Here is a 16465-nt window from a genome sequence, read left to right on the forward strand (position 1 = left end):
AGTTATTTTTGCAGCCTCAGTTTTAATACCAGAAGTTTCCCTAAGGGCTTGGAGAGCTTAGTCTACTTTTTTGATGTTTGGAAGCCTGAATACAGTAACAAAGGCTGTGTTTTGGGTTTCTGGTAGGATGATGGAAGGAATACTAGAACACTATTTTTCGGTTTACGTTGAGTCTTTTCTGTGGTTGTGCAAAAGGGAACACCTCTGAAATGTCCGTTAAAATACCTTACTGACAATCTGAAGTTCTCCATGCTAATTTTAGGGTATGAGTACAAGAAAGAAAAGGCTACATAAAAAGGTGCTTGAGAAGGTCTTCAAGGTCATTGTAGCTACTGTTAAGCTGAAATTGAAATTTATTTAGAAAATCATTCTTTAAAGTACATTTCAGGGCAGCCCCGGTGGTTTAGCGGTTTAGCGCCGCCTTCAGCCCAGGGCGTGATCCTGGAGTCCCGGGATCGAGACCCACGTCGGGCTCCCCGCATGGAGCCTGCTTCTCCCTCTGCCTGTGTCTCTGTCTCTCTGTCTCTAATAAATAAATAAATCTTAAAAAAAAATAAATAAATACATTTCACTTTTAGCTCCAGTAACATTGTGCCTTTCAAAAGCACTTAGAGATTGGGATCCCTGGGTGGCGCAGCGGTTTGGCGCCTGCCTTTGACACAGGGCACGATCCTGGAGACCCGGGATCGAGTCCCACGTCGGGCTCCCGGTGCATGGAGCCTGCTTCTCCCTCTGCCTATGTCTCTGCCTCTCTCTCTCTCTCTCTATCATAAATAAAAAAAAAAAAAAAAAAAAAAGCACTTAGAGATTGATCTATTGATGATTCTTTAGGAAAAGGAGAGAGGACTGAAAATACATTGTTCCTCTTATGCTTTCATATTCAGTTGTGGGTTTAAAATAGAAGCCCTGGGTTTATTTTAACCTTGTCTGTAGCAAGATTATTTGAGAATTAGCCACTATAAATTACAGGTAGAAATCTGAAAAGGGGGATGTTAGATATATGATGATATCATATAATACATTTTAAATGGTTTCAGTAGTTAAGTGGAAAAAATAAAACTATTAGGATAAATTAGAGGAGAACCTTTATATTTTATTAGGGTGAGAAGGGAGTTTCTGTGCATGGCACCCAAGACAAAAACTGTAAGACTAATGATAAACTATGAAAAAGAAAACTGCTGCATATATAGAGTTAGTGCTCCTAATGCATAAAGAATTCATAAAGTCCATAAGAAACAAAATGGTGCAATAGAAGAAACAGGCAACTGCCATGAACAAGCAGATTTTAAAATAATTTAAAAATATAAGAAAAAGGTTGAGTTTTATAGTCAAGGAAATATAAATTATAACCATATATTACTGAAAATACATAAGATTTCTAAAGCTTTTAAGATAAAATAATCAGTGTTGCTTGATTCTGGATAATGGATCTTCATATAATTGTTGGTAGTGTTATGATTCGGAGCAATTTTCCTGGAGAGTAACTTGGTGAAATACATGAATCTTTTATAAGTTAGTGTGTTCTGTGACCTAACAAGTCTATTCTTAGGAGTTTATTCCAAGAAAATAATTCAATATGTGTGCAAAGACACAGTTAAGAATGTTCTTTGCAGCTTTCTTTGTAGCACATGATAAATGAGGGCAGTTTTAATGTTCAGAGTGAGGTTGATTTAAATAATATATTACTCTTTCCTACAATGAACTATTATATCTAGATGGTAAAAATGGTAGTGTAAAGAATATTTAAACTCATATTTCAGTCAACAAATATTTATTGAGCAACCCATGTCGGATACTGATGCACACAAGCCAAGTTTCTACCTTAACACATGATAAAAGTAAAAAATACAGCATACATAAGTAAAAAAGGCAATTGCAAACTATATTCACATGTATGTTTCTATGTACATAGAGATATTAGAATAATATACATTAAAAATATTAACAGATGGAAGGCTTGCATTCTGCATTTCTTTGCTTTTTTTGCTTCTCTGTACTTCTGAAAATTTTAAATACAGAACATTTTTGGGAACCATGTGGGATGCCTGGGTAGGGAGAAAGTAAATACTTGTTTTTTTTATGAAAGGAAAATAACTAATACTGAAGAACAACTTTGTGCCAGGTGTGTCTCTTCATTTATTTCTTGTTAGTCCCTTGAGGTAGTTCCCGTTTTGTTATCCTATTTTTGCCTCTGAGAACACTGAGGCTCAGAAGTTTTTACATGCCAGAGTCACACAGATGGTAAATGATGGAGCAAGACTCCCCTCAGCTCTGTCTGCCATCAAATCCCTTTCTCTTTTTGCTGTTAATCATGCCTAGAACGAGTATGTTTCTTATTTTTAAAAAAACAATGGCAATTCCCTACATCTATTTAAATTGGCAAAATTATGTGAAAAAAACCTTTTCTGATTTATTAAACAATTCAGATTTTGAATATCAGATAACATTTGCTATTTTGAATTCCAGTACAAGGTGCTCTGTCAAGTAGCAACTCTATTCCATTATTTAATACTTAAATAAAAGAGTGGAATTAGATGAAATTTAAAGAATTAGTGACTCCAAGACTTTGATTTTCCTTTATAGTTCTATTTTACAATAACCCCCTTTTTTAAATCTAATTTGATAAATATTTAACTCAAATCATCAAATTTTTATTCCTTCCTATGAATTTTCAAGTCAGTTCACCTTGAAAAAAAAAGTATCTGTCAGACCATGTGTACTCACTTTTAGTTAGGGAAGTATTACCAACAAACATACCAAATCTTTGACTTTTCATAAAACAGATACAGAACATTTTTTACTTTATTTTTATTTTGCTTATTTTCAATAAACTCATACCTAAACAAAAATAAATTAAGCATATAAATAAAACCAAGATGACTATTTTGGTTAATTTGAGTTCTGAGAGATGGTAGGCGATGTGATTTTTCTTCTGAAATTAGGCATTAGGACTAATAAGGAATAAAGAAAGACACACCCTGATTTTCATAAACTATGATCCCATTCTATAATTATGTGACATTTTTATATCCTTAAGTGAAATGTTTTTCATATTGATGAAATAAAGATGTTTATAAGCTTTAAATTTTGTTTTGGATACACAGCTCACTGTTAATGAAGCGGCTGCTCAGCTCTGTGTGAAGGATAATGCCCTGCTGACAAGAAGAGATGAACTGTTTGCCCTGGCGAGGCAGATTTCTCGAGAAGTCACCTACAAATATACCTACAGAACCACCAAGTAAGTGTGTAACTGACAGTATCGCTTGATAGAAGTAGAACTTACAACACTACCCACTGTTAGAATATAATAAGCATTTTTCAAAAGTAGAAGTGTGATGTGATTGATGATGGTTCTGTAAAATTTTAAAGAGTGAAGGGACTTTTCAAAACATTGCTAATGTGGTTTTTGTTGTTTTGTTTAATTTTCTTTTCTTTCTTTTGAAAGACAGTTCCCTAGCACTACAGCATTGTTCTGGTGGTGGTTGTAAACCTTCTTCTCACACAGAAGCTTTGGTTTTGAGTGTGATGATGGGATTTAGTTAGTCAGCATGTATAGATTTATTTGTATACCCACTAACTATATGAACTTGTTGAACTCTTTGAGGAAGCAAAGTGGTTCCTTTTGCAAGTTGTTTGCAATCTAATGAAGTTAGTTCAATAGATGAAAAGACTCCATTGACCCGTGTTTAAGGGAAAATTGGAAGATGCCAGATTACATGGACTATGGACATGTGTTTGAAATATGGAAGTGGAATATGGAATATTTGAAGTAAAAAACCTACATGTTGAAAAGCAGTGGTGATTTTAAAGTTTACTATAAATACATCTTATTCCTCATCTCATCTTCACTTAAATCCTAAGCCAAATTGTGTATTACTATTTTGATTTTGTTCTCTTCTTCCACATGGACCCTGATTTCTAGTTTGTTGTCAGTTGTGTGTCCCACTGCTTCTCCGAGAAGATGCAGATGACCCTTTGCATTAGAGTCATTGAATGTGTGTTGAAAAGACACATCCTGAGTACCCTCCCCAGCCCTAATAACTCACAATTTCTGGGGACGGAGTCTTGCAATCCAAATTTTCACAAGTGTCCCAAATTATTCTGTTCCTATTGAAGTTTGGAAAGCCACTGTTGAGGCCTTTGCTGTCATCATGATTTCCCCTAACTCATAGCAGCTTCCTGGGCCACCCTGCCTAAAGGGTCCACATATTTACAAACTGCCACAAAGTAAAAATATGCAGATTAAATGAACAGGCTCAGAATATACAGCAATATTATGGAATTATTTATAATATTTTTTTAAGTTAGGTAATCAGGAGCTGATGAAGTGATTTTTTTAATTTTTTTCACTCTATTACACATTTTCTGACTGGTTTCTTTAAATAATCTAATCAAAGTTATACATATACATGATTTAAGGAGACATATAGTACACAGAGCTTATAATGAAACTCAGCAGTTTCCCCACTCCACCCTTTTCCCCTTCTGAATACCACACCCCAGAGGCAACTGCTTTCAACAATTTTTAGCTGTTTCTTGTAGTATTTACATTTATGTACTTTTTAAGTTAAGTATATTTTTAAATATGTAATAACGTGTTTACATAATTTAGAAGCCAAAGCTCTGTGAATACATAATATAAAAAGTTACATTCCTCTTCTGGTCTCTTTTTAACTTCTTCTCCTCAATGTAAATAGTTTTACTAGTTTCTTTTTCATCTTTCCAATGTATGTTTATACATTTGCAGATAAAAATATGTTTTCTCATTTTTACCTTTTTTCCAAAAAACAATAGGTAGTATTTATGCACTTATTCTGTATTTTGCTTTTAACTTATCTTGGAGATCTCGTCATAGAGAGATACATACACACCTTGCTCACTATTTTTTACAGCTGCATGGTATTGTACTGTGTGGATTATTATGATTTTTTAAAAAATATTATTTATTTGAGAGAGGGAGCAAGCATGAGCAGGGGGAGGGGCAGAGGCAAGGGAGAGAAACAGGGATTCCCCATGTGAGGCTCGATCCCAGAACCCTGGGATCATGACCTGAGCTGAAGGCAGATGCTTAACAAACTGAGCCACCAGGTGCCCCCAGCATGGTTTATTTAACCAGTCTTCTGTTGGTGGATACTTGAGTTATTTCTAGTCTTTTATCATTATAAATAGCACCATAATAAATAACACCATACGTATTGTGTTGATTCTGAAATGTACTTTTTTTGACATTTTAACATCTTTTGAGGGATAACTTATAATTGATAGCTTATTACAGTTTAATTGGCAGTAGTATTTCATATATCTGTAGGTATCTTTGGGATAGAGTCCCAGCAGAGGGATCTCTAGGTCAAGGGAAAGTGGATCTGTACTTTCACTAGGCAGACAAAATGCATTTTAATCCTACATAGCCCTGGGATGCCCGGGTGGCTCAGCGGTTGAGCATCTGCCTTCAGCTCAGGGTGTAATCCCGGGGTCCCAGGATCAAGTCCCACATCGGGCTCCCTGCAGGGAGCCTGCTTCTCCCTCTGCCTGTGTCTCTGCCTCTCTCTCTGTGTGTCTCATGAATAAATAAATAAAATCTTTAAAAATATGTATACACACACACACCCACATAATCTTACATAACCCTAAGCATTCATCTTAAATGGCCACTTTGGTCATTTTATTCTGAAGTGTTCCTACTGATCCATAAAAAGATAATCATGCAATACAATCCTCCTTGATTTTTTTTTCCTTTTTCATTATGTGATCATCACTGCATGTTTATTGAGTATTTTCTTTGTAGGGAATTCTTAGATAGTAGGTCTTTTAAAATGTTTAATTGTGTCTGCATATTTCCTTAATGTTAAGTAGAAATAATGAAAAGTCTCTTTTGTTATGTCAGTGTTCATTATGAATGTCTTACTTTCTGGTATGAGGGTTTCAGGGCTATATGGGTGGAAGTTTATAGATTGAGATGTCTTTAGAATAAGACTTGTTACCTTCTCAAGTTTTTCTCTTTTCCCATTCCATCCAGGTCAAAATGTGGAGAAAGAGATGAATTGTCCCCAAAAAGAATTAAAGTGGAGGTAAGATTATGCATTATATTTTCTTATGCTAATAATGTTTACTTACTAGTTCAAACTGGAAAAGGATGTTCCATAAACAAATGAAAAAGGTGAATTGTGGAATCTTTAAAACAATATAGAATTGTGTTGCCTTGAGGTATCTAATTTGAAGTAGGATACTAAAGAAATTCTTAGAAGGAAACAGTAATGAGATTGATGTCCAGTCAGTTTATCACAGGTTGATTTGTCAATAGGTTTTTCTTACAGATTTAAGATTTTGCTGGTTAAATGATTTGTTTTATGATCTTATATCATTAGTCATCAAATACATTCAGAGGAGCTAGAGGGCGGAGGGGAAGGGAGGCAAGAAGACTCTCCACTGAGCTGGGACCCCAAGCTTGGACTTGGGCTTGATCCCAGGACACTGAGATCATGACCCGAGCTGAAATCAGGAGTCAGATGCTAAACCAGCAGAGCCACCCAGGTGCCCTGAGGCTGTCCTGATTGTAGGCCTCCAAGAGGTAAAGTGGGAGTTGAGCAACAACAAAAAAAGTGCTTTTCTTAGGGCTGTCAGAACTGTAGAATGGTTTCAGAAGTACTGTTCCTTAATTTGGATTGAACGTTTTTTTAAAAGGCCAGTCTGCAGCAAGCAGTGTAGAAATTTGAAGTTTGACAGCTCCTTCCTTTTTTTTCTTGGGCAAGGGGATGAAGGTCCTTATTACTCTCTTAGTCATCTGTTATTTAATTTCAAGTTAGAGCAAATAAGCTATGTTTGACTATCCTAAACTCTTCTCATTTTAATGAAGCGTCTGTGTGGACTAATCTTTCAGTCATACCGAAGTCACAATGCTCTTTTAAAAACATAAATCCCTTTCTCACTTAAATCTTTCCAATGGCTTACTACTATACCTAGTGTAAAATCTACACTTTTCCCCAAGACATCTAAGACCTAACATGATTGGACTCTAACCTTGTATCTCTAACCTCATCTCCTACCACACTTCCCCCTTCTTACTGTGTCTCAGCTACACTGACCCACTTTCTGTTGCTGGAATATGCCACACTCATTTGTGCCTCAGCGCTTACTGTTTGTTGCCCTGCCTAGATCTTCCCATGGCTTCAGCTCATAGCCGAGAGTTTCCTTGACTTCCACGCCTCTCTTTGTAAAAGGGCACCCTTACCTCAAAATCAGCTTTAGGCTCATTCTCCTGGTTTGTTGTGTTTTCATAGTACTTAACTGGTATCTGAAATTATATATATTTGTTTTTATTATAAGTCTGCCCCATTAGATAAGACTCCAGCTCTTACCTGTCCACTACTTTATAGTCAGATTTGATAATAGTGCCTTGTACTTAATAGGCACTTAATAAAATCTGTTGGGTGAAATAATCAATGGCTATGATGAAGCATCTTTGACTTCTTGAAAACTTTAGCCTAAAGCAGTGGTTTTCAAAGAAGAGAAGACTTTTGTCCAAAAAAGGCCACACTTTAAAAAATTGTGCTTATATTTTTATTTTTAATCAACCTCACTGTTAGCTCTTTGTAATGTTTAAGATGGGTTAACCTCAGATATTATGCAAAAAACTTGCTGAAATTATCCAAAAGGCCATTAGAAGATAATCTAACTAGTGACGTAGTTTCCATCCTGTTGCATCCCAAGATCATGAACAAGAGAGGATCCCAGTGACTCTGCCCCTGAAGGGATGGCAGGTGAACATAGACACCGCTAAGAAGGCATGTGCCATTGAAGGATTTAGAGGAAAGACGGTATAAAATGTGCCTACAGACCAGGAAAAGTAGTCACCTGCTAGCCTACAAATTCTGTCCACCTCTCTTTCTGTCCACCATTGGCTCTCTGTGTGACCTGGACTCGCACTCTTGTCACATTTAGGCCCTGGTTTCCTTTGTTGTCTGTGTTCAGAGATCACTGTTGTACATTGAAATTTGAGATCATGAGTCTCATGGCCTGTTTGAGCTGTCATTTTTTTTCTTGTTAGGCTGTATTGGTAAGTCTTTCTGACCTTCTCATTGGCCCTTATCTGAAATTTAAGCAAAGTGTTTTTTGTATCCAGTCATAACGTTTTGAGTTTCCTTTTAGTAGCTCAGAATGTTGGGTTACTAGCATTAGATGTCACCTTTAAATATGTTCCACTAGAGATAATTGAATGATGGTTCTATTTGGTTAGTTTATTGTTTTTTTTTTTTTTTTTTAAATATTTTTTCTTTATTTATTTATGATAGTCACACAGGGAGAGAGAGAGAGAGAGAGAGGCAGAGACATAGGCAGAGGGAGAAGCAGGCTCCATGCACCGGGAGCCCGAGGTGGGATTCGATCCCGGGTCTCCAGGATCGCGCCCTGGGCCAAAGGCAGGCGCCAAACCGCTGCGCCACCCAGGGATCCCTGGTTAGTTTATTGTTTTACTAGCGTTCACAAAGCCACTTGAACAGTTCTGGACTTAGAATTAAGATAATCGCTGTTTCCTTTTTCTGTGAATAACAGTTTTAACCATTCCTAAATAAGACAAGTGTGATTCATCAACTCAGGCTACTTTAAACGCTCTTATAGACACTAAATTCTTGATTTTTGTTTCCCAGAAATAAATAGGGATTTGAGCTTTGAATTTAGGACAGTAGTTTACTTCTTTTGCTGGTTTGTTCTAAATGTTTTGTTTTTGCTTGTTTTTTTAAAAGCACTCATGTATGGTTGGGCAACAGTATCTTCAGAGTATGTGTGTGTTATGCATATGTGTTCCTACACATGTAGCCAGTGTAATCCTTTGCAAAATATACAGTATTGGCATCAATCCTTGTTTAAGTTCTCTGGTGTACTCTAATTCAGATCGAGATACCAGAGCTACTCATTCGGTTCTGGAAGCTGATTCTGAGGCAGGTAGTGAGTGGTGTGTAGGATTGTAAACTCCCTTAATGACATTTCATCAAGTATTAGTGCATTGTTTATACCTCCTTTCTATGTGGCTCCCAGCGAGGGGGGGAGAATTCCTGGCAAGAGGAGAGATTAAAGGAGGCTCTGTTGAGGGGATAAAAGAAGGGTAGAGTTCCAGAAGGTAAAGGTGTGGGGTCGAGGGGCATCACAGAGATACACTAGCATGGGCAGAGACAGAGCTAAGAAAATAACTACACATATTCAGAGAACAATGAGACCAGTTTGTTCGGAATTTATAACTGATACCAAGGACTTCATAAGTAAAACTAGAAGGATTTTAGAATTCTTTGAACATCCTGTTTCTTATTTCATTTGAATTACTAATTCTCCATTAAAAGAAAATCCTATAAAGATAAGCTTAATGCATTATAAATTATAGCAGATTACTAATTACTAGGCCCAAATTAATGAGAATTTTTCTTTCATTTTCATTTTTCTTTTTCTAAAATCCATGATAATAACCAATTAACACACATGCCAAGTTACTGACTTTTTTTATCTCAAAAAAAATTAGTTTTTCTAGTGAACAAAAAGAAATGTAATATCCAGTAGACAAAATAGAAATCACATAAAAAATAGACATGTAAGGGAAAGAAACATTTTCTTGCATGCCATTACCAGTACATTAGGACACTCATAAAACTAGCATTTTGTTCAAGCTTGGTAAGATGTTTTCTTCTTGCTAAATGCTGTGATTTTCTGATCTGTTTGTGGAAGGTTGGGTAGAAGTTTTAAAATCCTTGTGTGAGTTCTTTTTTTCCCCTCTTATTGTGTAGTAGGCTGTTTCCTTTTAAGGATAGTTAGCTATTTTTTTGTTTTTGTTGTTATCATTTAATATAGGATACGGATTGTAGTGAAGTACTCGGAATAATCTGTTGTCCTTAAATAGCATTCCTTTCTATAGGGAATATTAGATATTAAAAACCACAAGAGATTTTGAACCTTCTATAATTCTGAGAATAATGCAGTAGACATGGAGGAAGAAGCCTGCTAGCTTGGAAAGGCCTTAGGGTAACCCATCATTTGGAATGAAGCCTCTAAGGAAGGCACCTTTTCAACCTTTTATGTTAGTAAGTGAGGTTTGGGGGTATTTCTCCTGTCCCGGCTGGATAAATAGCTTGCCCACCTGGAATGCAACCCTTTGTATGGATCCACTTTCAGCTAAAATGGAAATGAATTATGTTTATTGCTTGCTTTTTCTTCAGAGACCTCAAATCTAGCTCTGGGAAACTTGCGAAAAATAACTTTTTTATTGAATCTGTTAATGCATGTCCCTGCTAGGCATTTGAAATTCATTATCACAAACCTTCTTGTTTATCCTTATGTGGAAGCTTTATGATTTCCATTTATAGCCAAAGAAACACCAAGAAAGTCTCAGTAACTTGCTCAAGTTGCCACATTGCTATCTAGTGGCAGAGCCAGGGCTTCAAATCTGGGTCTGACTCCTAAACTGCAAAGCAATACTACCTTCCTGGGTGCTGATGAGCATTCACAAAGCACCTTCCGTGTAAAAAGCACTGTTAGGATTAGAAGGCCGAGTGTGTGCAGAATTGGTAGTCTTTAAAGAGGGGGGAAGGAGTGGCATTTACCAGTTTCTATTTCAAGGAGGCATACCCAAACATTATTAAGTTTTGAGTGGAAAATTTAACAATATAAATTACAAAATGTATTTAAATTTAAGACATTGCCATTTGACAGACAGTTTAGGATGAAGAAAAACACTGTTGGAAAGAGAGTGAGTCAAGAAAAATTAGTTTGACTTATTTATATTGTACCTATGACAATGCATTTAAGACAACTTGACAGCTAGTTAAAGGAGATGAAAAACCAACACCCGAAGTCCCTGGTACTCTTGTCTTTTAAAAACATTAATTAAAAGTGGATTCAGTTGATAGCCTTTCTTTTTCATTAAGAACATAGCGTGTTGTACGAACAAATCCTGTCATTACCTCCAGTGTTGTAAGTAATATCTTGGAAGAGAGGAAGAATATGTAAGAGCACCTGTCTTGGGACTGGCCACGGGAGCTGACTAAATGGGCTGTTAGTGTTCAGATCTCATCTGTAGAATTTCTTCGTTCACTGAAATTGCTGAAGACTAGGCAAAGAGATGGGAGGTGACAGCATTCTTGATCCTGTGTGGGCTGGGAGTGCAAAGCAATCAGAGATAACTGGATGAAAGAAACGCGGTTTGTTAATAGAGACCAGAAAGTCAGAGAATTGGGGCTTGAAGAAGAAAGACTTAGAGGAAACATCTGCTAGCAGTTCCAGTGGGATGGGGGTGGAAGGAGGAGGCAGGGGGAGGGAAGAGGGTCAGAACATCCACCTACGCTGTTACTAAGTTTGTTGAAAGAAAGCTGGTCTAATTTGATGTAGACTCTTCCCCTCTGGATCAGAAAAACAGAAGCATTACAATCTGCTATTCATATAGAAAGTGTGAGTAAAAAAAAAAAAAGAAAGAAAGAAAAAAAAGAAAATGCACGTGTGAGGCTGAGAACATCTGGTGGAACAAACCATTTTAAAGACAGCTAAGCAGTGGCTTTAAAGTAGCTTGCTGATATTTGGTGGCAAGGTTGAGGAGGAATGGGGGTGGAGACCAATGGGATGAGAGTAATTAGGTCATGAACAGCATCCCACCCTGTGTCTTTTATTTTCTCAGTGCTCAGAATCAGAGTCTCCCCAGTATGGGAACACTATGATTAATGGCAGTAGCCAAGAATATGACATGAAGATAAATTGCTCATAGCAATGGTACAGCTGGTTCTGGAGAAAAACGCTTGAGAGACATATAACAAAAGTCCTGCACCAAACATCATGTGAAAGAGACCAGTTTCTTGGGAATGTTCTCACTCTTGTTTCTAAGCCATATATTTTGGGGTACCTGAAAATGTAGCTCCTCAGTCCTGTAGTTTCCCATAATGAACTATCAGAGACTGTGGGAGCAAATCAGAATGACTAATGTACTCCAGTCTCAGAGAGACCACTGATTACTTGGATATTGTCGTTTATTGCTTATTGCATGTTTTTACTTCTCTTTATTAACAAAGGAGCAGTGTCTTATTTCCCAAAATTTTTCACATGTAGAGTTTGAAGTCCTCCCCTTCCAGCTTTTCCATATTCTCATGGTTGAATAATCTGGACAATGGTGCCATCATATGTTTGTATAGCAGTGTGTACTTTGCCAAGAGTTACCATTTGCATTACTTCATTTAATCCCCACAAATCTCCACTGGGTGGATAAAGCAGATGGTTTCATCTCCATCTAAAACTTGGGAACAGGGTCCCTGGGTGGCGCAGCGGTTTGGCGCCTGCCTTTGGCCCAGGGCACGATCCTGGAGACCCAGGATCGAATCCCACGTCGGGCTCCCGGTGCATGGAGCCTGCTTCTCCCTCTGCCTATGTCTCTGCCTCTCTCTCTCTCTCTGTGTGACTATCATGAATTTAAAAACAAAAAACAAAAAAAACTTGGGAACAACGGAAATAAGGAGGTTAACTTTCCTGCCTGGTATCACACATCTAGTTCTCAACACAAGACTAGAACAGCACTGGAATATTGGAGGTTCTGGCCTGGGCACACTCCACCCAGGGCATGTTGAGAAGCCGGAACTGTATATTGTCCCCCTCACATTCATATTGGGCTTTAAGAAACGCAGATCTGGTTTGTTTCTTCCCCGAGACCTTCAGTGGCTTCTCTCTGATTTTAGGACAAAATCTACAGGTTTTTTTGTTTTTTTTTTTGTTTTGTTTTGTTTTAATCTACAGTTCTTAACATGGCTTTCAAGGCCTTACAGAATTTGGCCCTGCGTATCCAACTTCTCTCACCACTCCTTTCTCAGTGTATTCCCTTGTTAGCTATATTAAATATTGTCTGGCTTCCCAAGTGTGTTGTCCTGTTCTTTTTGCCTCCAGGCTTTTCTTTTCTTTGTTTCTCTCTCTTTCTCTTTTCTTTCTTTTTTCTTTTCTTTTCTTTCTTTCTTTTCTTTTCTTTTCTTTTCTTTCTTTTCTTTTCTTTTCTTTTCTTTCTTTTCTTTTCTTTTCTTTCTTTCTCTTTCTTTCTTTCTTTCTTTCTTTCTTTTTCTTTCTTTCTTCTTTCTTTTAAAGGTTTTTTATTTATTCATGAGAGTCACAGAGAGAGAGGCAGAGACACAGGCAGAGGCAGAAGCAGGCTCCACGCAGGGAGCCCGACGTGGGACTCGATCCCAGGACCCCAGTATCACGCCCTGAGCCAAAGGCAAACGCTCAACCACTGAGCCACCCAGCTGTCCGCCTCCAGGCTTTTCTATAAGCTTCTGTCTTTGCCTAGGGTTCTCTTCTTTCAAGTCTTAGCCTAGACATCATGCCCTCTCAGAAGACTTCCCTGACACAGTGTCCTCCACTATGTTCTGGATCTCTTTGTCCTTTTCTCTCAGGAGTCATTGAATCCCTAGCATTGAGTACAAAGTCTAGAACTTATTAGGCAAACGAGGGATTTTTGATTAATGAATAAACAAGTGTTTCCAAATTTCCGTTGTTCTTTCCACTAAAACAGTTCCTATCAAAATAGTATTGCTGATTTTATTGTTTAATACCCAAGATTTCTTATACCGTGTAAGTAATCTCTAAGATGTCTATACTATGTAAATATCCCTAACGTTTATCTTATTCCCCCTGTATCATAGAGATGCAGCAAGTCACTCATAGCATGCTATTTTACTGTGATTAAATCTGGTAGCATTTTGCTGAAGGAGAGATGGGTGGGGGAATGGGGTAACTGGGGGACAGGCAGTGAGGAGGCACTTGATGGGATGAGCACTGGGTGTTATGATATATGTTGGCAAATTGAATTTAAATTTTAAAAAGTAAAAAAATAAAAATCTGGTAGCATTTAAGGGGAACTTAATAAATATCAGTAGCAAACATCTATGGGGTAATATCTATGTGCCAGTCGTTGAGCTAAGTGTTCTTCATGAATTTTTTGGTTTCTTAGAATGGTTCTAAAGTTAGCTGAGTAGACACAAAAAGATGAAATAGTCTTTCTAGTATCAAAGTAAGTAAGTAGTAGAATTGAGTTTTGAACTCATTGTAAATCTAAATCAGTTCAGCTTATGAAAATCAGAGCTGTAAAGGATGTGATGTGCCTCTGTTTACGGCAGTGAATTTCATAAATGTGGTAACTCTGTGATTTTATACTTTGAGCAGAGGCTTTGAAGCCAGTGTCTGTAGCTGTAAAATGAAAGGAATCTAGGGCTGTGGTAGACATTAAATGAGATAGTATGTGTAAAATACAGAAACATAGTTGGAACTGGTGGTGTGGGGTAGTCACCTGGAAAGTGATAGCTTCTCTTGTTTTCCAGATCTTCTCCTAGCTTCCCTCATTGAATTTCCCTCGTTGAACAACCCCAACAGATAGGTGCTCTTAACGCAAAAGAGAGATTGCTAAAGAGAAAGTTAGATTTGTAGGTCTAAATAAGTTCTTAGAGGAAAATGGAATGACGAAACAAGTGTACTTTTGACTTGGATTTAGATTGTATCCACTTGTATAAAGTTCATTCTAGCTCAGTCAATGATTATATTACATACATTCCTCTGAGCCCAGAGTCCTTGGTTTTTGTGGGGTCCTGGAAAGGCAACTATTTTCATTACTTTAAAAATGCTGATTGTCTGTTGACCCACCATGGAGCTCTCTGAACTATCTCAAGATGTCAAATTTATTTGCCCTTGACTCTATTTCATTGCATGTCTTTGAATTTAAAAATGGCAAATTATTAAGAAATGAAATTTTTAGATGAAATCTTTGAAAACACGAGATCTACAGTGGAGAAATAAGACCCTGATGGAGAAAAACTTTTGAATCAGTATCTCTTATTTCATATAAGATAAGATATTATGTTATTATTACATCTCTTTCTGCTATGTTACTATAAGAATTTTGGTTTTTAATGATTTACTCTTTGCTACAAATAATTAGCTCATGAAACTAAGGGTGAAATATTTTGGAGATCAATGACCATTTCGGTGAGGAGTTCTTTAGTAGCTTTTAGTAAAGTTACTAAAACCATGCTGTTGTGATGTTTGTAGATATAAATTCACGTGGAGCAATAAATGAGAAAAAAAAAGCTGGAAAAAAGTAGTAGGTGGATTGGCACACTATATATATATAGTATACAGTGAAAATCATTTAAGTTGATGTATTGTCCAGGGGGAGAGTGCCCCCAAGTTAGTTCTGTTTAATAGACGTTCTGTTTCCTATGTATTGATACACTTACTTAGCAGTGATTACATGCTATAGGCAATGTCTCATCTGCTCCTCACAACAACCCTAACAGATAGGTGATCTTATCTGTATTTCTTTTAAAGATTTTATTAATTTGTTTGTTTCTGAGAGAGAAAGAGCAAGTGCACGCACAAGTAGCAGAGAGAGGGAGAGAGCCAATGCAGGGCTCCATCCCAGGACCCTGGGATCATAACCTGAGCTGAAGGCAGATGCTTAACTGACTGAGCCACCCAAGTGTCCGTCTCTATTTTTTATATGATAGAAGCTAAGGTTCTGGAAGGTGGAGTTACTCCTCCAGTGTTATATCGCGAATAAGTGATAGAATTGGAACATGGAAAGCAGAGCTTTCTTCAAGATTTATTTATTTCAGAAAGAGTGTATGTGTGAGCAAAGGGGTGCAGGGTGAACAGGGGGAGGGAGGGAGAGAATCCTGAAGCAGATTCCCCACTGAGCAAGGAGCCTGACATGGTGCCTCATTGCAGGACCTTGAACTTGTGACCTGAGCTGAAATCAGGAGTCAGCTTCTTAACCAACTGTGCCAACCCAGGCGCCCTGAGTGCAGGTCATTCTGATTCAGTTCCCATTGCCTGTCAATGAAATGCTGAAGGAGAAATGACACATCAGCAGAATTCTTTAGAAATTCAGGTTGGGATTATTGGGTAGCGCTTTGAAGAAAATTTTCATTGGTTCTTTATCCCATTATATAAAACAGAATAAATTTCTGATGGGTGGTTAGAGAGTTAAATTTAAAAAACAAAGCAAACAATGAAATAAAGCTTTAGAAAAATTAGAGGGGCAGATCCCTGGGTGTCTCAGCAGTTTGGCGCCTGCCTTTGGCCCAGGGAGTGATCCTGGAGTCCCGGGATCGAGTCCCACGTCGGGCTCACTGCATGGAGCCTGCTTCTCCCTCTGCCTGTGTCTCTGCCTCTCTTTCTGTCTCTCTATGTCTATCATAAATAAATAAATAAATAAATAAATAAATAAATAAATAAATCTATCTTTTAAAAAAAGAAAGAAAAATTAGAGGGTAGGTTTGAGTATCAAATCTCTAAAGCAGGATACCTTTTTGAAGCTTATAATGATAGAAGAATTTATAAATATATATAACTACAGTATATAAAAGTTTTAAAAATTTTGAATCTCATTACAAAAATATGAATTGGCAAAAATGAAGAAAACAACACCACCCAGTCCTGGCAAGAAAAACTTAGGGTTTGATTAACT

The 16465-nt window shown here is 37.3% G+C and overlaps 1 protein-coding gene across 2 annotated transcripts in view; it reads left to right on the plus strand.

The window, feature by feature from the left end:
- Positions 1-16465, plus strand: part of NAB1 (NGFI-A binding protein 1) — a 46001-nt gene that overhangs the window by 20555 nt on the left and 8981 nt on the right. For both annotated transcript variants that reach the window (XM_035710827.2, XM_035710828.2), the window contains 2 exons: positions 3105-3238; positions 6017-6068. In XM_035710827.2, coding sequence (XP_035566720.1) covers positions 3105-3238; positions 6017-6068 — 186 coding nt within the window. The remainder of the gene's footprint in view (positions 1-3104; positions 3239-6016; positions 6069-16465) is intronic.

Source organism: Canis lupus, chromosome 37 (assembly GCF_003254725.2).
Source record: "Canis lupus dingo isolate Sandy chromosome 37, ASM325472v2, whole genome shotgun sequence".
Lineage (NCBI taxonomy): Eukaryota > Metazoa > Chordata > Mammalia > Carnivora > Canidae > Canis > Canis lupus.